Genomic DNA, 27,258 nt, shown 5'->3' on the forward strand with positions numbered 1-27,258 from the left:
GCTATTTGTATGACGTTTTGCTACCAAACAGCTGTATGTTGTGTGCTCGCACACACATCTGCAGGCAGCAGCACCTTCCACCACACGAGATAGTCAGGGATGACAGCGGTCAACGTCTGCCTTGGCGAGACAACCCAGCCAAAGGCAACGCTTCCTAGAACCGGCTGCTGCCGAACGCGGTCAGAGCAGACGCGGGGAATGGGGAGGTTGAACACCGCTGCCGTTCCACCGCGTTATTACCCGCGGCCGTTCTCAAGGCTCGGGAGCTGTACGTGTTACCAGCACGGCTCCCTACCGGACCGTTACCGTTTCCGCGAGCGTTTTGGGGAGCGTTTCCTTGTGTCAACTTCGGCAGCGGGAGGCCGCCGGACGGAACGGGCGATTCCCCCCTCACGGAGCGACCCCTGCCCGGCCAGGCCGCGCCCTCCGCACACCTCCCGCCTCCCGCCCGCCGCGGGCCCCGCCCTCCCCTCCGTCCGGCGCTGCGGCGGCTCCGGCAGGCCCTGCCCACCGCGGGCCCCGGATTGGCGGTGCCGGGCAGCCCCGCCGCTTCTCCTCCCCCTGCCGCCGCCCGGCGCGGCGCTGGTGGCGCGGGCCGGGGGACGGCGGGGCCGCGCCGGGCAGTGCCATGAGCTGCGGGTAAGGTAAGCGAGGCAGGGCGGGCCCCGCCGCGCCGCCTTGGCCCGCTCCGGCCAGCGCCCGCGCTCCGTGCCGCACCCGGCGGGGCGGGAAGCGCCGCTGCAGCAGCGCCCGGCGTGAGGCGCCGGAGCCTGGCGGGCTCCGCGGCGCTGGCGGCAGGAGAGAAGGAACGGGTGTGCGGCGGCGAAGGGAAGCGGGCCGGGCCGGGCCTAGGGCGGCCGGGGCGCCCCGGGGGGGGCTGGTCCGGTAGGGTCTGGTGGCGGCCGTGAGGGGCCGGCGGGCGCTGCCGTGGGTCCGGCCGCGGGGACCCGGGCGGGTTGTGGTGCTGCGGGGCCGCCGGCGGTGCGGAGCCGTGCCCGGGCCGGGGCTGGCGCGGCTGGGTGCGGGGTTCTTACCCTGGGCAAGGTCCGGCGGGATGGAGTTACTTCCCCCTGCCATCAGGGTAACTGAGCTGGAGGGGTGGCTGAGGGGGTATGCGGTCTGGCAGGAGCGCTGCTGGAGTAGAAGCGATCCCTTAAACACAAGCAGCAGGAGCAGCGATAACGTTTGTTCTCGGTGGAACCGGGGAGAGGATTTCCAATTAGCTTTTTGTATCTGGCTCCTAAAATCCTTTCCGTCTCTTCTTAGGTGTCAGCTCTTTAGCGTCTGTTTCCCTTCATTCTCACCATCGTTTGTAATTTACCTCTCTTGCAGTTCAGTGTCTAAGTGCGTTTAACGTGTTCTCTTAAGCATGGGCTAAAGTTCCTTCTAAACGGGTGCGCTCAGCTTCTTGATGATGTTTATCAGCAGATATCTGACGGAGCTCCTGCCCGTAATTTAGAGGAGTTAAGTGTACAGCTGAGTTTAAGTTAAACTTTCATGTTGTAACTTTCGTGTGTGTAACTTTCATGTTGTAACTCCAAGATAGATCTGTATAAGACTTCAGTGCTCTAAGGTTATCTTCTGTTAAGATGCTTTGTCATACTCCTCTGTCTTCACACAACTCTTTCAAGATGATCTTGCCTGCATAGCTGTGAAAACAAGGCAGGCTTGCAGTCTCAGGGGTGTATTTTGTTTACAAAAAGATGTAGGTTTTTTTTTCTTTAATTTTGAAATAACTTCATATTCCTAACCTGAATAAAATTTAGGCACCATTTCCATATTTTCTTAGTTGAAAACGTGCTAAATCAGAGGTAAAAGCACTGTAACTTAAGCAAAAGAAAGTAAGCTAACGTGTTTGATGTTAGAATAGACGTTTAAGGACTGACATCATGTTTTTTTATGATATGAGTGGTTACTGTTCTGATTGACTTCAAAGCTGATCTGGCAAGGCTGATCTAGCAAGCTGCTCTGATGTGGGTGACATATTAATAAGACTCCAGGTAGGTGCTGAGGTTTGAGGCAGTGTTTCTAAGGCAGGGCAGAGTAAGGTGCTTGAGCAAAAGACCAAGAAGGTAATTTTGTATTCAAAGATGTGTTATATTAGACTCTCCCAGCATATGGTATCCTCTGTGAACTGTGTTGGTAAGCCAAGTACTTATCTAGTGAACTTTACTTTGATCCATGCAAGGAACTTCCTTAAATGACCTATATTGCTTTTATTTCAGAAAAGAAAGTAAGTTAATGAAATCCAAAGTAAAAACTTGAAGGACATGGCCCAATAAAGCACATATGGTAATCACATACTTCTTTTTGCATGAGAAGAACACTTAGTAGTTTGAGATCTTAATAGCAAATGCTTAGTTGTTTCTAACTGAAGAACTTCTAATACAGCTGTTTTACAAAGTAAAGAATGAGGAGCAGGACAGCTAGAGAATGTATAATGCCAGCAATTTCCTTGATGTGTTTGTGCAAAACAAAGCAGTGGGAGATAGGGAAATTTACCTAGTAAATAAAAGGTTAATGTAGCTGAAATTTAAAGTGATGTAGCTAGAGGACTGAAGGTATGTTCTAACAGCTTCCTAGTTGATAGATTTGTGGATTGTGCTGCTCTTGCCTCGCCTTTCTGTGCAAACTGGACCAAATCCATTAGATGAAATCAGAAGGCTTCTCTTGTAGCATGTCAGAAAGGCTGCCAGCCGTATGTTGTGTGAGTGTGCAGGTGACGAGTTGCAAGCATGGCAGTGAACATATGTAAGCGTATGTTTCATGTGCTGTTCTTCCCCTGTCCTGTTCTGAGCTTCAACTTGCTATGGCCCACAAAATGAGTAGATTGTGGTGCTGGGTGCACAGAGTGTAGCTGATACCTGCCCAGGAGCTGAAAAAAATTAAGGCTGTTTATTAGGATAAATTGTAGGTTTCAAAAGAGTGAAGAGCATGGTAATTAAATTCTGGTCTTAAACACAGTCTCGGAGCTTGGAAAAGCCCCTTGAACCTCTGGATTTTTATTCTTTTCCTTTGGTAAGCTAGAAATTGTGGTATCAGATGTCCATAGTAAGTAGTAGTGTTAATTGTGTAAGCTAAAGCACTTACCCTTGAATAAAGGCATCATATTCTAGAAGCCTTTGCTGCCCTAAATGAAACAATCAGATGACAATGTATGCTGGAAAATAAGAGTGTAGTGTAGGCTTAGAGATTAGAGAAATAAAAGATAAGCGTTAATATTGTGAGTCTTTGTGAGTACGTACTTGGTATTAGAAGAGATGTATTCAAAGTAGAAATCAACTCTGGAAATGCATAAGGTTGCCACATGTACCCAATAAATTGGAAGATGAATGACTTTTCTTACTGTAGCTAATGTAAAGCAGACACTGGAAAGGATGTGTTGTGATTTCAAGGGGGAGGATGGTAGAACAGTGAAATAATGAGAACGTAGCCTGTGTGTCAGGACTGCTGAAGAATGCAGCACTTGAGGGGCAAATGAGCGAGTTAAGTAAGGCAGTGTTGGCTTTGTGCCTGCTGGGTCATGAGAGACCTGTTCAGGGAAAAGCCTTCATGCAGAGTTGTCTAAACTGTGATAGACTGCCTCAAGTTGATGGCCCAAGATCTCTGATGCTCAGAGCAACACTTGCAATACTGCGTACAGCTGACCTTAGTCCTGGTGTCCTCTCCTTGGTATAAAGCAAGAAGTTGACCATGTGTTGCGCAAGATGTTGCACCAGACTATCTCCAGAGGTCTCTTTCAACCTAAACTTACATTGTGATGCCACAACAGTTACAGAGGAGAAATGACAAGCATAACAGTAACTCCTGAGCTACTTGTAGGGCAATGTAGTTGTCAGATTTTGAAATTCCAGATAATAAGCAGATAAATTGGTTAATGTATTTTAAATTTGCACTTAGTTTTTTGGGGAAAACAACCTATCTGCACTGGCATGTGACATCTAGGAACCCTATTCATGGAACACTTCTGGTTTTCCAAGGTGTTGTACAATGATGGGAAAATATGTTCTCTAAAGTGCTTGGATCTCAAGAGACAACAGATGACTAAATTAAGCAAACAGTGAGACAATACAAGCAGGCAATGATTTCAGTACATTACTAATACTATTATTAAGCTTTTTTTAAGGCATCATGACAAAGGAGATACTTAAAAGAGAATTTGATAGAGAGCAGTTTAGTAGCTTTATTGATTTTTATTAGATTCCTACAGTCTAATTTTCTTCTCCACTACTTTTTATGTGCAGAAAAACCTTTTATTCCAAGTCCTCTTTTGATTATTAGTGTTTTTCAGCTATTTTAACCTCTTCCTGAATTTTACTAAGTCAGTCTAATGTGAAGGCTTGCCCTCACTGAGCAGTCTCTTCTTTCTTGCCCTGTGAACATCTGCAGCTCTTATGGCTATAGAATCATAGAATAGTTAGCGTTGGAAAGGACCTTAAGATCGTCAAGTGCCAAACCCCTGCCATGGGCAGGGACATCTCACACTAAACCATGCCACCCAAGGCTCTGTCCAGCTATAGTTCATAGCTTTGTGTAGCTCACCAAAGTCTTGTTAAGAAAATACAGTTTGCAGCTTTAGATGCAAATTACCACATTCACAGTGTGATGTAGTGCAGAAGTCTTCATATGAAAAAAGTAGTACTTACATGAACTAATTCTGTTGAAGTATGTTGTTTGTAAGATAGCATTTACTTTCATTATGTATGTGTGAGACCTTGACATAGGTGTTTATCTCTGTAGTTATCTACTCAAGCACCCCGCCTGTGTATTTACAGAAACCAGTCAATCAGCTCTTCAAGAGGAATATGTATTCTGTAAAGAAATACCTTATATGGGCTTTTAGATTTTATTTTTAGCAGTGTACTTTGAAGACAGAAAATGCTCCATGTTCAGTGTACTAGATAAGTGCTTTAATTACCTTAGTTCCGTCTTCATCTCCCTTTTGTTTTCTGATAGAGAACTGTCAGTTAGTATGCTGTGTAAAGTCCTTTCATGCTGGAGTTTACGGGAATAAATTGCTCAGTGTGGTGGGAGAAAGGACAGCAGCAAAGTGATGGAACAAGCAGAGTGGTGCATCTTCATAGTTCTTGAGCCATCCTGACATGAAGGCTTCGATGTCTTGCACTATTTATTCCTAGTGCCAGACTAGGCCTGTGTGCTGAGAAGTAAGCAAGCGACTGCGTATACTGTGGAAATAAGCATTAGTGTTGAGGGAAGGAAGGGATATGAAGGAGAGGAGGAGAAATGAGATTGCTTAACTAGGGTAGGTGGGAGGCTGTTGTAATTATTTTTTAAAGAGATCCTCTGGAAAACTCTGCTGAGACTCAACTGGTGGGAAATGATGCATAAGCTGCACGTGTGCAGGCTTTTTGGTGCTTGGGATCTTCTCACTGATGTCTCTTGGTGTCTCAGATATGCCCTTTCCTGTCTGGATGTTGTATTATTTGGAAACTGGTAAAATTTGTAACACAGAGACAGTTGTCAAAATATTTTCTATTGTTGCCTCCCTAGTTCTAAGTGTTTTCTTTTGTTGCTCTGTCTCTATTGTGCAGGTCTGTAGGGAAGGCAGCATCTTCATTAGGCTTCCTGGAAAAGGACATGGAATACAAAAACAGGCTTGTGTTTGCAAAGTCTCTTTCTTGTTGCAGACTGGAATGGAAACAGAAAATGTGAAGATTTCCTGAAAGATTCAGAACTGTTTTTTCTGAATTGAGCTGAGTAACACCATCATGGGTACCTTGAGGAAGAGCAGCGTTTAACAGCTACGGAGCAAAGGCAGAACTGCAAAATAAAGTGGTGTCTGTCCCTCAGACATCTCACTCTAGCATAAGAGCAAGATTTAAGACCTCCAGAGGCACCATGGTAAATAGTGAAAGCTTTAGGATTATTAGTTAGTATTCCCCATTCTGAGTTTATTCCTTCAGTGCATATCATTATGGTATGTGTAAAGCTGTTGTTGATGGTTGGTTTAAAAACCAAGAAGTGTACTGCTTGTCTCATTATTGTAGAGGAAATGGTTGAGATCCACAAAGTAAAGAGTTTGTGAGATTTTTTTTTTGTACTGTGGGTGGTTGAATTCAGCTTGTTTTCTGGATGTGTGGGACAGAATCCCGAATACCGTGTCATAAAAATGTATGACCTGTTTTTGTCAGAATTGTGAATTATCTGTTCTTGGACAGCTTAACATTTTTTAAGCTTCTGTTAACATGGCAAGCCCAGAAGTTTGAAGGCAGAAGGTTAACAGTTACTGCCCAAGACCCTGTTTCCAGCCTGAGCCAACAAAATGTGAAGTTTGCATGTTGGTTAGGAGCTTCACCCAACAGCCTTAGCCTCTGTGTGTCTCTTCAGACAGGAGCATTGGGAGGACTGAGATGTAACCACCTGCAGAGTTAGTATGGTTTTCTTCAGAAGAACTGAAAGTGAATGGAGTTGCTTGGATCTGGGACCAGCTTTGTGTATTGTAGTTCCAAAAGCACCTACCTGCTTGGCAAATGAAATTTTAAGGCTTTTAAAGTGATACTCGGGGTCTTTCACACACGTCCTTTACTGGAGTAATTTTGCACTGGAGGCTGCCACGTGCTAACTTTGTTTCATGAGTTTTGAGCAAATCCCCTCTGGCAAGTAGTGTAAGACTTCCAATAAGAGCAGTTCTGTAGTGCAGTATTTGCCTGCATCACCATTTAATGGGGTCCTTGATGACAATATCTTTGTAAAATAGAAGGTGAGTGCCTTAAGTTGTAATTACTCAAATAAGGCATCGGAGTTGCTTAAAAACTTCCTGTTGTGTTAGCCAAGACCAGTCCTGCACCCATTGGAAATCCTGGGAGATAGGAAGCAGAGGAGGAAGTTTTCACAACAGGGTGGCTGAAATATCTGCAGTGTTCAGTCATCCATGTAGGGATTTTTCTTCCTGCTTGAGAGTTCTGAGGTGTCAGGTTATTTACCAATCATCTTTATTCTCTGGGTACTCAGAGCTGTTGCCTCTGAAGCGGATTGTTGGTGTCTTTGGAGAGACATGAGAACATAATGGCAATAAAGGGTTTATTCTCTGATCTTGCCTGTCTTTCCTTCCTGCTTTTCAAAATTCCTAGCTCATTGTTTTTCTCTCCTGTTTAACTTGCTCCTTTATGATCAGCAAGGTGTGTTGTTCTGCTGTGCAAAGTCCTAATCGATACATAGTGCAGCAGTTAAGTTGGTGTTCTAAAAGACAAGACAACTGATGGACAAAAGATAGGAGAAGATCAATAAGACCTAGTAAATAGCAGTGTTTTCCCATAAAGGCCAGGAGGGTAGTGCAAATGAATTGTCATATGAACTGGGCTTTAATATTCATTATCGTGTGTCTCAGTGGTTTATAAACTGTTATGCTCTCTGACCCTACTGGTGTTGGATGACAGGAACATTGCAGAAGAATGTCCCTTAGTGCTGGTGACCGTATGGCACATCATGGACCACTTACCCTGTCAGTGCAGAATTGTTATCCTGAAGCTGTGAGGAGATGTAATGGTCAAGCTTAAAAAAGGATCTCTTAAAAAAGAGTGAAAATTCAGGAATTGGGATGCTCTTCTAAAGGCTCTGCTTGAGTTTGAAAAACTGCTATATTGGGTTTTAGTAGCTTCTGCAGAGGTCTGAGAGCTGTAAGACTCTAGATCTTACCCTGGATTTCATGTGTTTTGTTTAAATTAACTTCAGTCATAAAACAGGACTGCAAAATATATAAGCACAAACCAAGCCACTATATCCTTTGATAATGGTAATGTCAAACCAGGTGACAGGACTGAAACCTGTCATGAGCTGAAGTGAAGTTCTGATCTGAAATCAAATAGAGAGCTGCAGAAATAATTTTGTTTCACTGGAAGTCAGGATTAAGCCTGAGGAAATAAAAATGTCTGGTTTATGAGTTCAGACAGGCTCAAAGAATAAGGCTTCTTTGTGAGGCAGGGAGATAGTCATGCTCACACACTTGTGATTGGAAATACTGCTTAACATGTGATGCTAAAAGCAGACAGTGGAAGTTGTCTAAGTTTGGAGCTGTCTCTTGGCTTCTAGTTGCAGTGTGTTGCGTTACCTTCTCTGAAACTCCGGGGCATGGAGAACCTGCCTGCACAGAGCTCTGCCAGGTTTCCGAGAACATCCTCTGGCTGAGGCCAGGAATGGTAATCTCACAATAGCTGAGCATTGCAGAGCATTCCCACCTCTTGTTCCCCTCTCCCTGCCCCAAAGTGGCCAATGCTCTGGGTGCCTTCCAAGCTGGGTATTTCCATTCTGCTTGCTTAATACATATCTGTCATTTCTGTTGCCTGGAGGGGCTTCACTTTCTTTCCTAATACACTTGTGTAATGTTCAGTGTTGCACACATAAATAAATGTACTTTGGTGGTAAATGAAAGTGATCCGTATGTTTCTTCTCTTGTTTGTAGCTGCTGTGAAGTTTGATAAGGCTTATCTTTGTAAGACTTTCTCAGTAGCAGTTCTTTTTGTCTAATCACTTTCACACTTCTTCCTTTTCAACTTGAGTTGAAGTATTAAACATATGAACTAGGTAGGAGAAGGGGGAAATAGTCCTGAATGTCAGCTCAAAAATGTACCAGTTAATACAGGCTTTGCCAGGTCTAATGAACCTTCTGAGCAAATACGTGACAACTTTACAGAAGTATTTTTATGAGGGGTTGGGGGAGAAATAATTGCTGTTATTCTATTTATGTGTTGTTCTTGTGAATAAGAAGAGATGTGGGTAGAGAAGGGACCAGCTGTGCATGCAGACTGTCTCCTGCTTTGTAATTCCAGTTATTATTCCCTTTATAATAACAGGCTGAGTTTTCCAGGATGTCTTAACACTGTCTAGAGGTTACAGGCAAGCTGAAGATCTGTGCCTAACAGTTCTAGAAAACTCTTGAGTGTCTGAAAAGATGAATTTGGAGGCGTGTTGTATTTAAGAACATAAACACTTGGTTGTATGCATCTCCACTTCTTTTGCCATGTGACTGTGAGGTGTGGATGGGTAACTGGTTTTGATTATTGAACAGGTTTTATGAACCCTTGCTTTTCTAATGAGTTGGGACAACTTTTCCATTCCATTTTTATTGGCCAGGTCTTACCAGTTCTAGCTATATATTTATTATTCCTTCTATCAAGCTAAGGCTTCACAATTACAATGGTAACAAGTCATTGTGCTGCACCATGAGTGGTGTTTCAGTACTTTACTTTCTCAGGATCTCTTTTAAAAATTCTGTTTCTTGCATCCGGATGCCCAGTGGTGTATTCAGCAATGAAAATTCTATGGGTTCACTGTCCTGCAAACTTCTTTCTAGTCACAAAACAGATATGATGTGAACAGTGGCTTTTCAGGCCTCCTCGTCCACTACCCCAAGCCAGATAAATGCTGTGTGATCCGTTCAGATCTCACACTGTTAAAGAATCCTTGTCTGTTATGATCAGAGTTCTGACTCTTTTGTGTTGCTCAGGAGAAATCTGAGAGGTTGTAGAGGCTGTTCCATGTTGTAACAGAGGAATGTGTCTCACAGTGTGGTGGTGAATACGAGGTGATGAGATTTCCATCCAATGTCTAGTTTTCCATGTGTACTGGAGAGTTTTTTTATAGTTTCCCCAAAAGATGAACCAATCTTGTCTCTAAAGCCTTCATTACAGGTGGCATGGCAGAGAGAGCTCCTCAGGGATGTGTGCAGCTTCCTCACACTTCAGTCATCACTGTTTTGTCACCTTATCCTGGAAGACAGCTGTAGCTGCCACCCATGCTTGGCTTCTCTGACTTGACCTCTCTGCAATTAAAAGCCTTGCTGAAACAGTCACACCCCTGATGTGTGGTGATGGATGAGGAAGTACTCACAAACGTAGTGTATGTAACTCAGAGCTTGTGTAGCTGCTTGACTGTTTGATAAACAAATGCGTGGTGGATTTATTAAGCATGTGTATAAGAACGTTGCCATCTGCCTGAAATGAGAATTGCCTGTGTACTGCTGTAATTGAACAAGGCAGGATATGGCTCAAAGATGCCTATTTCCTGTTGCCCTTTTGAATCAATCTGATGGCTTTTGCTGTTCTTTTATCTCCCAGCAAATCAAGACCTGAAAATTGATGACCTAAAATTAATTTCCTTGAAGCTACTTTAATGACACTTCTCTTTCTGTGCATGTGTGTGAACGAAATGTAACCCACATATGGTGGAGTGCATTTGTTCTTGCCAGTTTTATCAAGTAGTTGAGGCTGTAGATATTATTTCTGCCTACAACAGTAGAAACTTTTACAGTGCTGAAGGCATTTGCTGGACAAACATAAACCTGATAATACCTGGTTATTGAATAGCAAATATCATAGGGTGAGAAATAAAAGATGTTAGCCCTTTTTTACAGGGAAGTAATTGCAAAGAATGACAGTAGAGAGCTTGCATGGATACTACTTGAATTTAAAGTAGAACTGGGGTTCTTAATTAATTTGAAAACAAATTTAAGCGCTTTTCTTCCTATTTGGGGTTGGATTAAATGGCCTTTGGGGGGGGTCCCTTCCAACCAGAATTATTCTATGATTCTGTTGTGCTATGGATTCAGCAGGCAGCTGGGGAATTGGGGTATGTATTGCCACAAGGCACCACTTTCTGACCTTTTAATTTCCGGCCTGTGGGGTTTGTCATATGAAATTCCTGGAGACAACTGCATTGATCAACATTTGCAAAAGGGAGATGTGTTTTACAGCTCTGTGTGTAGCTACTCAGTGTTTAGTATGTGCATCTCTGAAATAAACAGGCCTGGAGGAATAACTTAATTTACAGATGTTGCCCCATCTTATTCTTCTACCTGAGATCTACTTTCCACTAAGATAAGGTCTGTATGTCTGTGTCTGCATGCTGTGAGAGTAAATTATACCATATAGGAACAAGTAATTGCTCTCTGAGCAGAGAGAATGAGTAATTCTGGTGCTGTGTGTTGCTTCGTGCATTATTGATCTTTGGGAACTAGTTTTTACCAGAGGCAGTGAGAGCACTTTTGAAGGAGTGCTGGGAAGTTCAGAAAACTGTTCAGTAACTTAAGCCTTTGAGAGATACTTTTTGCTTTACATTTTCTTTTACATCTGTGGCCTGATTCATGCAGTGGAAGACTGTTGGGGTAGATCCATGCTGCTGCAAACAAAGAGAGGAGAGCACTGTTTGCGTTCTTCCCAATCTTGTTTATGTTTTTGGATGTATTCACATGACAGATTACCCTTCTAGGCATGTTAACAGTACCCACCTTGTGAGAGAGAAAAACGGACTAAGAGGGATTCTCTGATTGCCCAGGGGTGTTTACGAAAGGGCTTTAAGATGTGTAAGGACCCCACTTTGTCATCACAGTATACTGATTTTCTTTCTCCTTATGAGAAATATGTGTTTCTATTTACTTCTGTGTGAAATGATTCTGCTAATTCACATTGCCAGCAAAGTTGTTTTTCTTTTGTGTATCGACCTGCCATAGTTTCTTAGCAATTAGGACTGAAAAATATGTTGTGGGAGGTGCTCATCATTTTCTGACTCAGTTGGTTTCAATAGGAGTCAAGCCTGTAAAGCAGCTGCTAAGGTCAGGCAATCTGTAATTGACCTATCATATGTTGTAATTAAAATGTATCACAGCTGCTAGAAGTAGGAGTTACCTCTATTGCTCTCGGGGGAAAAAAGAGAACAAACCACACACCAAAAAAATCTCCAACCCGAAAGAAAACCCCCAAACCACCAGAAGGGTTTAATACATTAAACTAATTCATTAACTATTGCTGTCTTCCGTGTCTAATGCAAGGGATGGAGAGGAATGCAAATCAAGCTGGTGGCTTTGATTTTTTTAGTAGACTTCTTTCATGTTCTGGATAACCAAGTGCAGGGAAGGTTCTTGCCAACATCTGTCAGTTAATAAGTTTACACCTTGAAACACTGAGTTATAAATACTATGTGGAAAAAATAAGAAAAAACATATTTAAATGAGAACACACATGTGGATGCTTTTTGCCACATATTTCTACTTATTTTACTTTAATACTTTGTGGATTGTATAAAATATTTCTATGTACAGTAATAGAATGACTGGGAATTTTACGGGTTTTGTGGTTTTTTTTGGCTGTTTTTCATAGTCCAGTATTTTTTAATCATTAAATGCTTAAATCATTCTAATGCAAAATTAATCTTTGAGATATTATACTGAATTGTATATGACAGTTGTGAGGCTTGAGAAGCTTTTTGACAAGCTGAGAAAACCCCAAGGCCCCTTATGTCTTGATAGTTGGGAAGCTGGGAAAGTCTGGGGTGTCTGTCACAATGTTTTTGATTGAGCCTCACTTCGTATCTTTGCTCCTTGGGGTTTGACAGTGCTTGTATGGTGGGGTTTTTTGTTTGTTGGTTTGGTTTGCTTTTTAATAAGTTAAATCTTTGTCTTTAGCATGGGGAAAATTGTCAGGGACCGTTTGGTTCCATTTCAGTCTTGGGGAGAATTTCAGTATCTTGAATGTTCTTCTGTCCTCATTACTGTGCTGCATCCTCCAGCTGGAAAGCTCCCGTGCTGCTGAACTTCTGCATTTTAGTTTCTAGGTATTTCAGTTGAACATAAATCTGACTGAAACGAGATGAATGTTGCCGTAAGCAGAGAGAGATGTCTGGTACTTGTCAGTTGAGAGTTTGGCATTTTGTTTTCCTGCTGTCCTTAGGACACGCTTCTTCAGAATTGACTTTATGTTTTGTTAACCTTCAGTGGATCCTTCTATGAATTAGAAGGAATTGAAAGGAATTTAAAGCATAGAAGCTGTTATTAGCAGTTTATGATCTCTGCATGCTTCTTGCATGGTTACATGGTTCTTCAGCTGCTGCAGCTTGGCTCTTTGTTGTTGTTTTAAGAAGTTAATGATTCTGGATGATCTTAACTTGCTCGAAGGGCTGTGTGAACACTGCTTAGATTCACCTCACTGAAAAGTAACATTTTTCTCACCCTCCAAATAATACTGAAACTCAAAATAACACGGTTTGTTATTTTGATGCACATTTGAATTGTGTGGGGGGAAAATGAGCCTGTGGTGCAATTCTAGCAAGCCGTTTTTCATTTAGGATTTAAGGCAGATTATTGTACTTAAGTTTGGAAACATGCTTCTCTGTAAATGAGTCCAAATTTCATCCCAAGATTTTACAGTGACCTGTAATTTAATCAGTGATGGGGGCAGCATTTCCAGCTGTGGCCTAATCTGCAGAGGTTTTAGATAATCTTTCATCAGATTAATGGGAAATTGATTCTTTTTTCGTTTCCACTGAGATAAGAGGGAGTTCCAGCGCTGCAAAGTTTTATATTCTACCTCACCATTCACCCTCTCAATAGGACGTAGTTTTTTTTATGCATAAGCTTTTGATTTCTGTAATAATAAAACATCTTTTGTCAAGATGCAGACCTTTTGCAGCACCAGCAAATTCTGATTTAGTCTCTCCTCTCTTTTGGAAGAGAACAAATGCAGCAGTTAAGTATTTATTGCTCAAGACCAGTGTTTTTTTAACTCTCTTTTGGCGTATCAGGGTGATCTAAGAGAGTGCTTAAGCCAGGTAGTGCAGCAGCTTTAGAAAAGTGGAAAATGTTGGCTTTAGACTGTGACAAAGTTTGCCTCTCTGTGTGTATACTCTGGTTTTAATGTGTTTATTTCTAAATCCCTTGCTGCAGGAGTTTCAGATCTAGGTCTGGAAACCCTTGTTTCTCACTCATGACCAAATTAGTTTTTTGGGTAATTTTGGTGCCAGCAGCTAGTTACCTGGAAAAGTAAGTATTTGAATGTATTTTCAAGAGACAGCAATATGTGATACAGGAAATTACTAAATCTTCCAAATCCATGATGGAGGCAGAGAGGGGGGACTTGGTTCGTGTTTTGTTATTACTTTGTTTTGTTCTGTTGTGGAAATCAGGGATGTAGTGAACAGTCCCTTTGAAGTGTTTAATGCTGAGTGTTTTGGAAAGAAAAGATGCTACCTGCTGCTTGCAGTTATGAATAATAAACAAGAATAAATAGGTCATAGGAGGAGAGGAATGGAGCAAGTATAATGTGCTAGAGCTTCTGTTTCCATTGTGCAAATGGGAGTAAGTATTCTTTAATGAAATTACACTGGTGCAGTTTGAATCTCTGCAAAGAGAAGAGGAATGTTATGCATCATTTTGTGAATGTCCTTTCGGATACAGGCCAAAGGGATGAGGAGTGTGTCCTGTAACTGTGCTTCGTTCCCTTTGCAGAAACTCCTGTTCCTGTGTTTGTGTATGTGTTCTTGTTTTTAAAGGAGTCAGTGTCACAATATGTAGCAAAATGAAGTGGCTCTTCTCTAGCCACCGTTCACTGTTCTTCCATGAGTTATTGCATGTTTTGTTTTAAGCTTTGATTTATCTTCTTTTATTTTTTTCTCTGAGGGGAGTTCAATTTCTCACAAATACTGCTTCACTTCAGGCTTTAGAACAGCACGAAATAGGAAGAAGTTCAGTTTTTCTGAGTTTCTGGACATCCTTTGCTTCGCTTTCTGTGGTTGTCAGAATCAGTCTGTAGTGTAGCTTTATGAAGTTTTTTGGTGGAAGTGATGTGTCATGGAGGAAGAGGAAAGAATACTAATGAATCTTTTATCAGTGAAGGCAGAGAAACTAATGTGGTAGCTGACCTTTCTGAGATCTGTGGAGAAAATATTAATGTAGACTAGACTCGCTTAGCTAATACTAAACAATTTGTATTTGGTTGGTTTTGAAGCACTGTAAATACAAGCTTGTATTGAGGATGTGATTAGCAACGCCTGTCTTTGAAAGAAAAGAATCCCAGTAACTTTGAAGACTCCTTATTTGCCATTGCAATTTTATTTGACCTTTCTTTCTTAGACTTCACTAAACAACCTCCCTTATTTGCCTCTGGTAGGTTCATCTTTTTCATTAAAAGTATAGTCTTATTGGCAGCACTTTAAAGTCTTGCTTAGGATCTTTCATTTAAGTATCCCTAAGCATCCCTGAACAGTGGTTATTTAACTGGGTTGGTCTTACCTTAAAAGCATATGCACAAAAAAATAGAATTTATTGATTTTTAATGAGGTTCAGAAAAGTCCTAGTGAAGGTATTTGAGCCCTTCACCAGCTTAGCTGTGATAACCTGGTTGACGTCTGTTTGAGGTATATGCTGTGTGTGTTTTATAGTCCATAGGCATCATCTAATTTGTCTGTGATCCCAGTGTTGGCTTCTGTTGAGCACACTGGACTACATTCTCTTAATAGTACTCAACATAGAAGATTTCATTTCTGTGCTTGGATTTAAAACAGGTTTTATTCAGGTTTTTCCTCTTTTTCCCTCCTCTGTATCTCAAATCCAGTTGCGTGAACTTGAAAGGTGAAGCAAAACTTCTGTCTTACTCCTTTTGGAAAGTGAGTTTTGAAGTATTGTCTTCAGGCTGGGTAACTAGATCTCTGATACAAAGATTTTACAGGGCTGTTGTATGATGATACCAACACTTGCTATGTAGTTCATTTAAAAGTAATGACTAGTGGATGTAAAAGGAATAATAGATGTTAACCATGGAATACATTAACTCGTGCACATGTCAGGGGAATTTAATTTGTCCTAATTAGGAATTTCAATGGGATAGGAAAGGATGTTGAAAGTTGGGGGTTGTATCCTTATTTTGTCTTTTATGGAATAAATCTGATGAATGAGATTATATTTATGTGACAGAGAATGTCCGAGCAGCTGTGATCTCTCTTCAGTGAGGTCATTCTAGGCTAAATGGAACCTGGCTTTCTTGACTACTTTTGTGGCAGAGTAGTGGTAATGGATTATGGGAGATGTAAATTTCTGATGATTTAAAATGTTGCTTAAATAAAGGCTGTATCCAGTAAGGATCACTAGTACTGTGCTTTGTTTTGAAGGCCCTGAAATGAAGGCTTCTAGCTCTTAGCAGAAGGAATTTTGTCTGCTGAGACCTCTGTTACTTGTTTCAAATAAATATCAAGCATAGCAGCAGTCCTGTATTTCTTGGTGTTGGAAGGAAGATACTGGCCGAGTCTCCAGTATATCGAGCGGACTCTGAGTTCCGAGAGCAAATAGCAGTGTCGGATCACATTGGCTTGTGCAGGTTTTCCCAAACTGGGAAAGATTCAGCATGCTTCTAACCTGGTCTGAAAAGAGGGGCTGAATGCATTAGGGTGGTCCTGTCTGTGGTAACATAAGATCTTCTGTAGCTCTTGTCACACCATGTAGACGTTGCAAAGATAGTCTAAAACCAAATATGTTGTTTCTCCTTCCTACCAAATAGGGCATAGAGTGCGACACATATATCTATCTTCAGTCTGAGACTTGGAAATGATTACTGAGTAACCCAAAATAATGAAAATGAGCCCCACCACTCTGGAAGTACAACTACTTCTTTCCTAGTCCTGGTGGTGGCTTTGCCAAATAGGAGGTTCCTGTTGAAAAGGGTGACAGGAAAGAAGGATCACTGGGGAAAGCAGAGATGTAACCAGTTAGAAACATCTTTCCATTTGAACAGTGATATCAGTCCTCAGGAAGTCAAGTTGTGGCATTATCAACAATCAGATCGGTGGCTTCCTGAATAGCATTTAGGGCTTGTTCTTCTGATGCAACTGACAGATGAAGGGGAAAGTATTACTGTGCTTTTAATAACATGTAAGACTTTTTCTGTGCTTAGCAGGAAAGGAGTTTTTGTTTCGTGGAAAACATTTGTTTAGGTCTGTGTTTAGTAGCAACGAGCAGGGAAAGTACTCTTGACAAGTTTTGAACCTTGCTGCTGATTCTTGTGAAAGTATTTTACGGCATACCCTTTCCCCCTTTTGTAGATGTTGCATTAAGTAATAGCAATATGACTGGAGTAGCTGGTTGCTGTAGTTTAGTTACCCAATCTGTCCTGCTTCTCCAACTGGCTGATTATGAAAAGCACTGAATTGCTCTACTAAGTATCCCTTATTTAATTAGTAAATGTGGCAAAGTTGAACTGTGTGGATGAAATAAGGGGGGGTGTATGCCGCTTTGACCTGTTCTTTTAAGTTAGTTCCTACTTTGATGCTTCGTCTACTGGCTGAAGCACTTCCTAAATTGTTAATGTGAAAATGTTGGTTTCTCTATACTGTTGATAGTGTAATTGTCTCAACCAGGCACTTGAGTGCACCTTGTGTTTTCTCAGTGCCATGAAGTAGATGGTTTCTGGGGCTCAGCTGAGGAAGGGTGGGGTGTTTGCTGCAGGGAAAAGGAAGAGGGTTTGTCAGTACTGGAGAAGGCTGTTTATGCTGTTGAGCAGAAGGATGGAGTGCTTGGGTTCCTGTAAACACTCCCCATTAGTCATTCGCAGTGTAGGTAAGAGCACGTGTTCCTGTAGCAACGCTTATGGAAGGTGCCGTGGCCAAACGTGACCCACTGCTGCCCAACACCTGGTCTCTCCCTGGGTGTCTCTGTTCATCAGCGGGTGAGTCATGGCATGGTGGAGATGTGTTGTCACCTCCATAATGGCACATCCTCAGCTCCTGACCATGCTTCCTCACTGCTCAGTTGTGAAGGGCTGGGCAAGGAATATTTGCCTGGCTTGCTGTTTCCTGTTATAGCACTTTAAAAGCAGTGCCTGTAGGTGAGGATTAGAAACTGCTGTTATGTGGGTAATGGGGGTGCCATGCCTTAACATAAAAAGTGGAAGTTAGTTGGCAGCTTTCTCATTCCACCCTACAAAAGCAACCAAAGTTCAAACCTTTGGGGGAAAGCAGTTGTTTTCTGAGCAGCCTCCTTCCCTTCCAGGTAAAAGTTAATGTTTTGAATCATTTGAAGCCTGAAGATCTAAGATTATTATTCAGGCCTGCCAGCCACATAAATAAAACTCATAACTCACGTCTTCAGAATCAGCAACAACAAAAAACCAACGAGGCAGCCAGCAAAGGTGAAGACAATGTGGCTTTCAAAAGAAGGGTCCAGTGTAAAGACACCTACATCTCTGCAGGTATTGATGTAATCTGCAATTTCTTCAGATTCATTCCCTTCAAATGGGGAGGTCAGGAATGCCACATCTTCAAACAGCTGGGAGAGGAGTCGAGTAGGAAAAAGATGGGGAAATGAGAGGAAAACATAGCTGCGAATCAGTAAGAAGTCAATCTGTTAGAATGATTTAAGGGGTCAAAATGTATGTTCTTCAAGAACGTGAAGAAATATCTTTATCAAAACTGAACACCTAGTGGGAGAGCTGTCAGTAGTGGGAGCAGGGGAGGAATCAGGGATTTTATTGTTGTATTCACTGTGGAAAAGCTTCCCAACATCTACTTCTAAAACAAAAACCTCCCCAACCAAATCCTTCGCAACAAAAAAGAGGAATTGTTCTCAGGAATGGATTGGAAACATGGGCCTGCCCAGAGAAGGGGAAAATCCCCTATCCTGTGTTTGTAGGGAGAAATTACTCTCAGTAGGGTATCTGGTGTGTTGAGAGGGGTTAGAGTTGTTAAAAGCTTGGAATAATCCAGAAAGCATCTAGAATAGCATCTAGAAAACATGCTATTGTTGTAATCCAAATTGATATTCAGAATGCCTGCAATGAAATACCCGCTGTTGGCCAAAACACATATGCTCTGTTAAGTAAATAGCATTGAATGTATTTCTCCTGTTTTGTACACTGATTTGCTTTGTTTTTTACACACCAATTGCTTGAAAATTTGATACAAGATGCAGCTCTGTGAAGCTATGTTTGGGAGAAGCCTTTTAGCAAAACCAGCCTATAAACAGGGTTGATGTAGAAACTTTCAGCAAGGTCATTGCCCCAATAAAAATAGTTATTCCTGGAAACCAGGCCCCTCAACTGAAATATCACTTCGGCCAGATGTTGTGGGCTTTGGATACTCTTGAGTTATCTTGTAAGTCATGAACTGAGGATGCAAGTGCAAGCAGTTGGATTATGTTGATATTCCACTGCTGCTCTGTTGATAGTGTGGATTTAAGAATGCACTTCTGTAAAACATAATTCATGGTATGGTAACATGTTTGGGTAGGCAAATACTGGCTAATGAAGAATTTCCTTCCTTTCTGTGTTATCTACTTAGTCCTGATGTAAAAAAACTCCACACATTGCTTGTTCAGTAAGCAGTAACATCTTTTTTCAGTACATTTAGTGTGTGCAAGTAAAGTTCATCTGTTTCAGGCAATTAGCATTGCATTAGCACAACATGGCAACTGGTGTTTAAACACAAGGTAATTAACTTGTGCTAATAGTGTGCTAAAGAGCTAACTCAACCTATGAATTTCTAGAGGGAGACTAGCACACTGGAAATGTTATTAGGGGGTGGAAGGAGTAGTTAATGTTTTCCTCTTGTGTTGCTGGATTATTGATACACCCTTAGTGCTGGGTAGGCAGAAGGGAAGGGGTCAGATGTTTCAAGCTGATGCCAACAGCATTGTGTGCAAGTACAGCTCTTGTGTGGGTTTTTCCTTCCTTAGTGTATATAGTGTTTTAAAGGCTCATTGACCTGAAAGATAGGAGGGTTTTCTTTGTACTTTCAAATTTTGGTGTTCTGGTCTTGCAGTTTCACAGCTGGCACAAAATGGTAGGGATGTGTTATGGCTGATGGGTCAGGACTAGGGTTGGATGCATTTTCCCTCTCCAAAATATATTTGGGTGCATTTGTCTAAAAAATAGGGAAATTTCCAGTTTCAACTGTGAAATGGAACTGTGGAGAAAACATTCTCTATGCTGGTGGTTTCCCTAGTGTGCTAATCCAACAGGGAACTGAGAGACCAAGTTTCTTACCAATGATAACTCTCACCAAGTTACATATGCAGATATGACTGATTAGAAATCACACAAATGCTAGAAAAAGCAAGGAATAAACTACTCAACAATTTGGGAGCCATAAAATGGACAACTATAGTGAGTAGGAAGCTGTGGATAGATACTTGTTTCTGTTCCAGCTTTAGCCAGCTACTGATGAGCCGGGTACCAAAGACCTGCTACTTTGAAATGTTTAACCCAGCTCATTTTATTGACAAGTTAAATGTTTCTGTGACCAGCTCCATCAGCAAGTATGAAGGGCTGCAACCTTTAGTAGGGAGACGATGACACGCAGGTGGTACTGGCTTGCTCGATAATACAATCTGATATCACAACTGTTTGTGAAGTGCACATTTGTTCACCGCCACATAATCATTCCTCCGACCTGCTCTTTAAAGGTCAGCAAAGGCCTCTCATTAATTCAGCCTGACAGTTTGATTACAGCATTTTAACAGCTTCTGAAAAATAATTCAGTTACTGAAGTGGTAAACTTGCTGTCCTGGCAATGAAGACGGAATGCTGCCTTGCAGCCGGAAAGGCAGAGCTGATCGTATAATTGTTGATCCATCTTTGTGTATGATCCTGGGTACCTTGCTTTAAACATGTGATATTTCCTCTCCATGTAAACATATGCTAAGCCCACTTTCGTGGGTCCATAGAATGCTTGAAATAATGCATAGTTGATGTAGAAGGCAGGTGTGTGAGTGTATCCATAAGTGGTGTGTGTGCACTGATCTGATCAGAGATTAGTATTTTCAAACATAGTGTTGCTGTATCAGTGAGAACAGTTTCTTCAATTGAAGTGTCCTTACACATTCTTACAGCAAAACTGTTCAAGAAACACGGAATCATAGAATAATTTAGGTTGGAAGAGCCCCTTATGATCGAGTCCAACCATAAACCATGATAACACATATGATAAAATGCAGTTGAAATTTCTACTTCCTACAGATCAGTTCACACATGTATACAAGAAGTCGTACTGACCCCACACATGAAGACTTACATATTTCTGACTTTATTTATTTAAAAGACATGGAAATTAATTAATTATTGTGTGTAGAAGGAGCTGAGAGTTAGGAGTGAAGAATTTCAGTCTGCTGGGATGGGATGGGGTTTCTTTGAACCTGTTCTTGCATTCAGTGATACTAAGAATGAGGTAGTTAAGCAGATCAGAAGTGGGTATTAACTAAAATGTAGGTATGTTTTGTGCAATGAAATACATCTACAGTCAGTTTCATAGTACCAGTCCATAATTTGACAAGACAGCTTTAAATCCAGTCAGATGAAGAATGTCCAGAGCGTTTTAATTTTCAACTGACTGACCTGTTGTGTATAACTCTTGCGTTTGGCTTAGCACTTGAAAATAAGGGCGTTTTGGAAGAAAGGGGAGGAAAAAGCATTTAACATAGTATTATGTTTTCTTTACAGACTCTGACACGTCTCTGGGACCTGCAATGACAAGTCAGAACAGTAGCCATGCAGAGAAAACTGGTGAAATGTCCTCAAAGCAGTCAACACCAAAAGTGCAGGTCCAACGATCTGTCTCCCGAGAAACCATCACTATTCATTTCTCTGCATTTGGGAAGGAGGAAGAAGAGGAGGAAGAAGAGTTTAAGGAATTTCTTGATGAGGAACTAGATGACCAAAGCATTGTAACAGCACTTGAAGCCAAGGAAGACCTCTGCTTTGAGCATACTGGCCATGAATTTTCTGGTCCAGCTACCTCGCTTAACATGGCCAACTCTGCATCACTACTGTCCTCATCGCCTGCAGTTCTGCCAACTGCAGAGACTGTAAAGCTGTTGGATTCTCCTTCCACATCCCAAGTATTCAGTGCAGTGCCACTAGTCCTGTCTCCTTCATCACACTCATGTCATACAGTTAGCTCATCAGGTGCACCACCTGTGGAACAGAAATCCAGCCTGTCATCCTCCCCATCCTCATCCCCTTCCAGATCAGTTGTCTGCTCTAGTGGATCATCCACAGTTTCTAGTTCAAAGCCTTTTAAGGGTTTAGTCAAGTCCCTTTCAACAGATGTGGAACCAAAAGAACCCACCCCACCGATGCGACATAGACAGCTAATGAAAACCTTAGTGAAATCTCTGTCTACAGACACTTCCAAACAGGAATCTGAAACTGTGTCTTACAGGCCACCTGACTCAAAACTGAACTTGCATCTATTCAAACAGTTCACTCAACCTCGAGCTACAGGTGGTGATTCAAAAACTGCCCCCTCATCTCCGTTAACATCTCCCTCTGACACCCGTTCCTTTTTTAAAGTACCTGAAATGGAGGCTAAAATTGAAGATACTAAAAGACGCCTTTCGGAAGTAATCTATGAGCCTTTTCAGCTGCTCAGTAAAATAATGGGTGATGAAAGTAGTAGCCACAGGCCCAAAGCCTTATCTTCAAGTGCTTCAGAACTCTCAAACCTTTCCAGTTTGAATGGCCATTTGGAAAGCAATAACAACTACAGCATTAAGGAAGAAGAATGTGATTCTGAAGGGGACTTCTATGGAAGTGATTCTAACCTGAGTAAGAACGATCAGTCAAAAGTGGCTGAAGAACATGCAAAAGAGACAGAGACCAAAAGCTCTCAGTCTGCAAGCACAAAGGACGTGAGTTCGAAAACGTCACTCGTACTTGAAAAATGTTCATTGTCTGCGCTAGCAAGCAGAGAGGATGAGGAGTTTTGTGAACTGTATTCTGAAGACTTTTCCTTGCTAGAGGACGAAAGCAAAACTGATAAACCTGCTGAAACTTCGCTCGATCCCGAGATAACTGAGGAAAATGGTACTTTGCTCAGTAGTGAAGATGAAAATAATCCATATGAGCAACAGCCTAAAATACCAGTGAAAACGTTATACTTCTTAACGCTGTTAGTTTATGCTTACTTTATTATCCCTCTCCCTGGCTACTTAAGTGGACTTTTATTTGGAATGGCCCTTGGATTTATGATAGCTATCTGTGTGATTTGGCTTCTTACTCCACGTACTCATGAATATCTCAAATTTCATAAAAGTATGAAAAAGCAATGGAATACAGGAGCTCTAGACATCAAAGAACCTGAAATACTGAAGGTGAGGTCATAACATTTCTTATGTATGTATCTGTGTGCATTATTTTGGGTAGAAGTAGTAAACTAGATCTATTCTGAAGGTGTAAATGAGCTGAATTATCCCTGCTTATAAACAGTATTGTTTTAGAGTCAGGCAGCTTTGGCAGGGGCACAAATGGTTTAGTATCCAAGAATATGTAATACTTCAGTGTCCTTAAGGACTAGTAGAAAACCAGAATTGCTTCAAAAGTAGAAGGGCTAATTGTTTTGCTGATGGCTTTCAAATGATCCAGGGGAACTACTGAGAGCAAGTAGTGTCAAAGTTTACTGTGTAAAGTAACATTTGTGCTTGAAGCTGCGTTTTGGGAGATGTATTTTGTTTCTGTGGTATTTTACTGTCTACGCAGTGATTAGTCTGTCTTGTCCAGTCCAAGCAGATTGAAAAGCATTGTGTTCAAGTAAAGCATAAGTAGTTGGAAAGCATATGAATTTTCCTCCAACATTGCTCATTTCTCCTCCTGTTGTAATTAGGTAATGAAGGGGATGTGCTTATGGGTTATGATGTCAGTGGTGCTGACAGTGGTGTGTGCTGCTGTCTTAAATATTGCATTGTATAGTATGGATTACATCTCAATAAAACGAGTGCCTGAAAGCTGGGTTTGAAATCAAGCTCTCAGGCTCTCTTTTTGATATGTAAAAGAAGCATTTCAGAATGATGGTGGTACAACCTTCACATCACTTATCAGAATTTTTATGAATGCTTTCTTGTATTTCTCTAAGTATTAAATCCATCCTGAGCTTTCTGAAGGTACATCTGCAGATGTGTAGGAACACAAAGGTTGCGTGAATTCAAATTAAGATGGTGTTGATTACATGCTGTAGAATCTGTAGTGTATTGCTAGCTAATCTCATGTATCTTTAGGTAACTGGAAAGTTGGAAAAATGGATATAAAAGCCAACTTAGGTTGAATTCAGGCAGCAGTTGTAGGCTCGGCCCTGATTTTACCTTTGTGTTCCCTTTTTTTTCTTGAATGGTATGAGCTGTGGTCTTTGCTGTTGTGAATGTAGACAACACTCCTGTCTGCCCAGCTGATTTACCTGCTGCTTACATGTACAAATCCTGACAAACTTCCAGGTCTGTCCTTCTTAACTGGGTGCTGAGACCCTGTGTATAGATTTGCCTTGATACTTGAAAGCTGTTAAAGATCCTGCTATTCATTATTGGATAGTGGTAAACTGTCTTTTTGAGATCTTAGGTGTTATTCAGGAACCTTTAAACTATATTTTAATCCTTTTATCCGGGAGATATATTTTATGAGAATGGCTGCAGGCAAGAAATAAACTGCATGGAGAAGTCTGTATTGATGTAGATTATTGTTTTGTATGATTTGGTAAGTATTTATTTCGTTCAGTAGCACACAAAGTAATTGCCATTAATATGTAAAGCCCTGTAAAAGGGCTTTTTAATGCTTCAGAAATTTAAAAACCAGCTCAGTGCCCATATTGTAGTGGAACATAATGTAATATGATTTAGCAGATTGCAAGTTACTATTCCTACCTCGTACAACTATTTGCTATTTGCATCTGTCTGAATGAGCACTGGACAGTTTAAATCCTCTGAAAAATGAGATAAAGACTTAATTTGTAAAAACATTCACTTGAATATGAGAAAATCAAACTTGATGCTCTTGTGTAAAGATGTTATCTTCAGAACTTGTTGGTCCTGTATTTTGGCTTGGTCTACTTCCATGCCACTATGATAAATGCTATGAGTAAGATCTCTTTATGAGGCTGTAGGAGTTGGGATTCTGCCAAACTACTGTCTGGCTATTTTTGTACCAGTACGTGTGCCTTCTCCCCCATGTAAATACTGTTTAAGAAGTTTGCATTTGCCTGATTTCAAGAACTAGTGGAGAATTCCCCTCAGCAATTGCTGAAATATCTGACCATTAATATTGTCTCCTCAAAATTGTTCCTTTGCAATGTGACAGAATAAACCACTGCTGGGCAGGTTAGTGTGTGCTTCTGTAGATTTCTGTGCTTAGTTCACTCAAACATCTTTTGTTGTGGAGGAAGAACGTGCCCCAACCAGAAGATGCACACAGCCCCCCTGCATCTTCAGTGTGTGTTTTCTTGTCTTCTATTTCTGTAGCTTCAGTTATCTGGCTTCCTTTTCCGTTTTTTTTTCTCTTCTGCCTACATCTTTTTTTTCTTCCTCTTGAACACATTGCTTTTCTAACTTCCTTATTGGCCTTCTCAGTTGTTCATTCCGTTGTGTTTTGATGGCTGATACAAAAGGTTTTAAGTAACAGCTGAAATGGAAGTGATAAATTTACACTTTCCATTAGAAAGAACTTGTATAAGAAGACCATTTTGGCAGTGCCTGCTCGAGAAATTAAGCTTTTTGAGCCACAACTATACACCATTAGGAGGCTTTTTACCAGTGTGCTGTTCCTGGAAGTCACCCAAGGGATATCGGATTTGCTAGCGGCCTCTGGCAAAAGAAAGCAGTTTTTTTCCCAGTTCAGGTGATGATTACTTTTGCCCATCTTGGATCTTTTCTGTGTCTTTATATTCCCTGTCAATAAAAGCTCAAAATACTGCATTAGTTTTCCTTGTTCATCAAGCAAAATACTATTGAAGTGTTATAAAATAGTGGTAATGAGAGGGATACTAATACAGTCAGTGTGATTTGGGTGATCAGCAGTCTCTTGATGAAGCATTTGACTGTATTATTTAATGATAGTGGATAATAATCAACCTGTTAATATCACTAATAAACTCTGGTACTAGTTTTAATCCAGATCTGGGTTTAGATTGAAGTTGACTTGCTAATTCCTTTATTTATGTATTTGAAAATATCGTAGAAGTTATGATCTTTTATTTAAAATAAAAGATTTGGAGCCCAGAACCACGAAAGGGGAAAAATAAACCAGGGTGTGCCTTTTAAAGCCATTTTATGCAGGTGCCTGTTTTCCACGGACCTGTTTGTTCCTGTTGGTAGCACTGCTGTGACAGAGGTGATGTGCTGCACTCTGAAAGCCAGCTCCATCTCTGCCACCTAACAGACAGGCCAGATCCTGTTAGCGCAGGTAGGGGTTCATGAATAGTAACTGTGCTCTTTGCTGTACCAGCCATGCTGCCCAGTATCCTCACCAGAGGCTTTGCCAGGTTACCAGTCTGATGGTGAGGCACTTTCTCCTGATTTCAGCTGTGAATCCAGAGCAACTGCTGACCTTTATAAATGGAGATCACAGGATCAGTGTAAATGGCAAGCAGCTGCAGAGTGGCTTATGACTATGGTCATTGTCCTCCCTGAATTACTAAATTTCTTATTTTAACAACTTTGCTAGCACAAGAAAGACCCATCATACAGTCACTGCTCTCCTACACAAGGAAATCCATTGTTGTTTCAGTAGTTTGGGAAAATGTATCTGTTTCTAGGACGTTATGGTAACGTAACTTCTCTGTTTAGATGCATTGCAAAACTATTTCCGTAGGCTGTAAATCTTTTGTTCCAACTTGTTTTTTGCCGAGAGAGGGGGCAGAGGTATTTCTGCTAAAATTGTTTGTAAAATGCAGGAACTTTGGCTTAATTTTTGGTCTTGTTTTCAATCCTGTTTAAGCTAAACAAAACAATTTACAAACCTGAAAATTGCTGAGGTGAGAAGGCAGAGGTGTCATCCTCCCCTTGAACAGCACTGGGGATATGAGGGGAAGAAATTCCTGCAGCTGGCACATATTTTCAGGTGCATATTTTCAGTGAAGAATCATTATTTGGTGAAGCATTAACACATATTATTTGCTCTCAGTCACACAGTGTTTCTCTGGGTTACAAAAGAACTTGAAAGTTGAGTGCAAAACCAAACAGTGCATCCTTAGAAATAAGGAAACAAAAAAGTTATGTCCAAGGAAGGCTTGTAGTAATGTGGTATATATATCTCTTTTCATCCTGACTGGTGGGTAGGTTTGAAATAAAACACCAAATATTTGAATTTAAACTTCTCTGTCTTTTGGGGTTTGGGCTATGCCTCAAATACATGAAGTGGCTGATCTTTTCCTTGTCTAGAAATCACTGTGTAGGCAGCAAATGCATTTGTCTTCTGTTGGTCTTAAATTTTGAATGTTCAGTACCTTAAGCAGCCAGAAATCGTTGTTAAAAGTCTTAAACAGATTCTTCAGTTGCTAAAAACCTGATGGTTGAACTATGAGAGGCAGTGTTTGCGCTTCTGTTGGGTTTGTTAGGTACAGTGGGCAAGGGAGGCAGCAGTCCAGGATTTGAGAATTGTGTGTTTGGCAGATTATACAGCTAATCCTTTGTTTGAAGTGGAAAGCCTGGGCACATGGTAGGGATCAGAAAAGCAGGTGGGACTTTGCAGGGCTCCTGAAAGCCTAAGGAGAAGAGAGAATGTAGAACCTGGA

At 41.3% G+C, this 27,258-nt stretch overlaps 1 protein-coding gene across 2 annotated transcripts in view; it reads left to right on the forward strand.

Moving 5' to 3' along the window:
- Positions 1-501: 501 nt before the first annotated feature.
- Positions 502-27,258, forward strand: part of TEX2 (testis expressed 2) — a 49,037-nt gene continuing 22,280 nt past the window's right edge. The window contains exons 1-2 of one of the 2 annotated variants that reach the window (XM_061377071.1): positions 502-644; positions 21,207-22,858. In XM_061377071.1, the coding sequence (XP_061233055.1) occupies positions 21,233-22,858 (1,626 nt within the window). In that variant the 5' untranslated portion in view covers positions 502-644; positions 21,207-21,232. The remainder of the gene's footprint in view (positions 645-21,206; positions 22,859-27,258) is intronic. The other variant, XM_061377072.1, reaches the window with a different exon arrangement.

The sequence above is a fragment of the Neopsephotus bourkii genome, unplaced genomic scaffold (assembly GCF_033783945.1).
Source record: "Neopsephotus bourkii isolate Nb327-2 ecotype Australia unplaced genomic scaffold, CSIRO-AGI_Nbou_v1 NB_1749, whole genome shotgun sequence".
Taxonomy (NCBI): Eukaryota; Metazoa; Chordata; class Aves; order Psittaciformes; family Psittacidae; genus Neopsephotus; species Neopsephotus bourkii.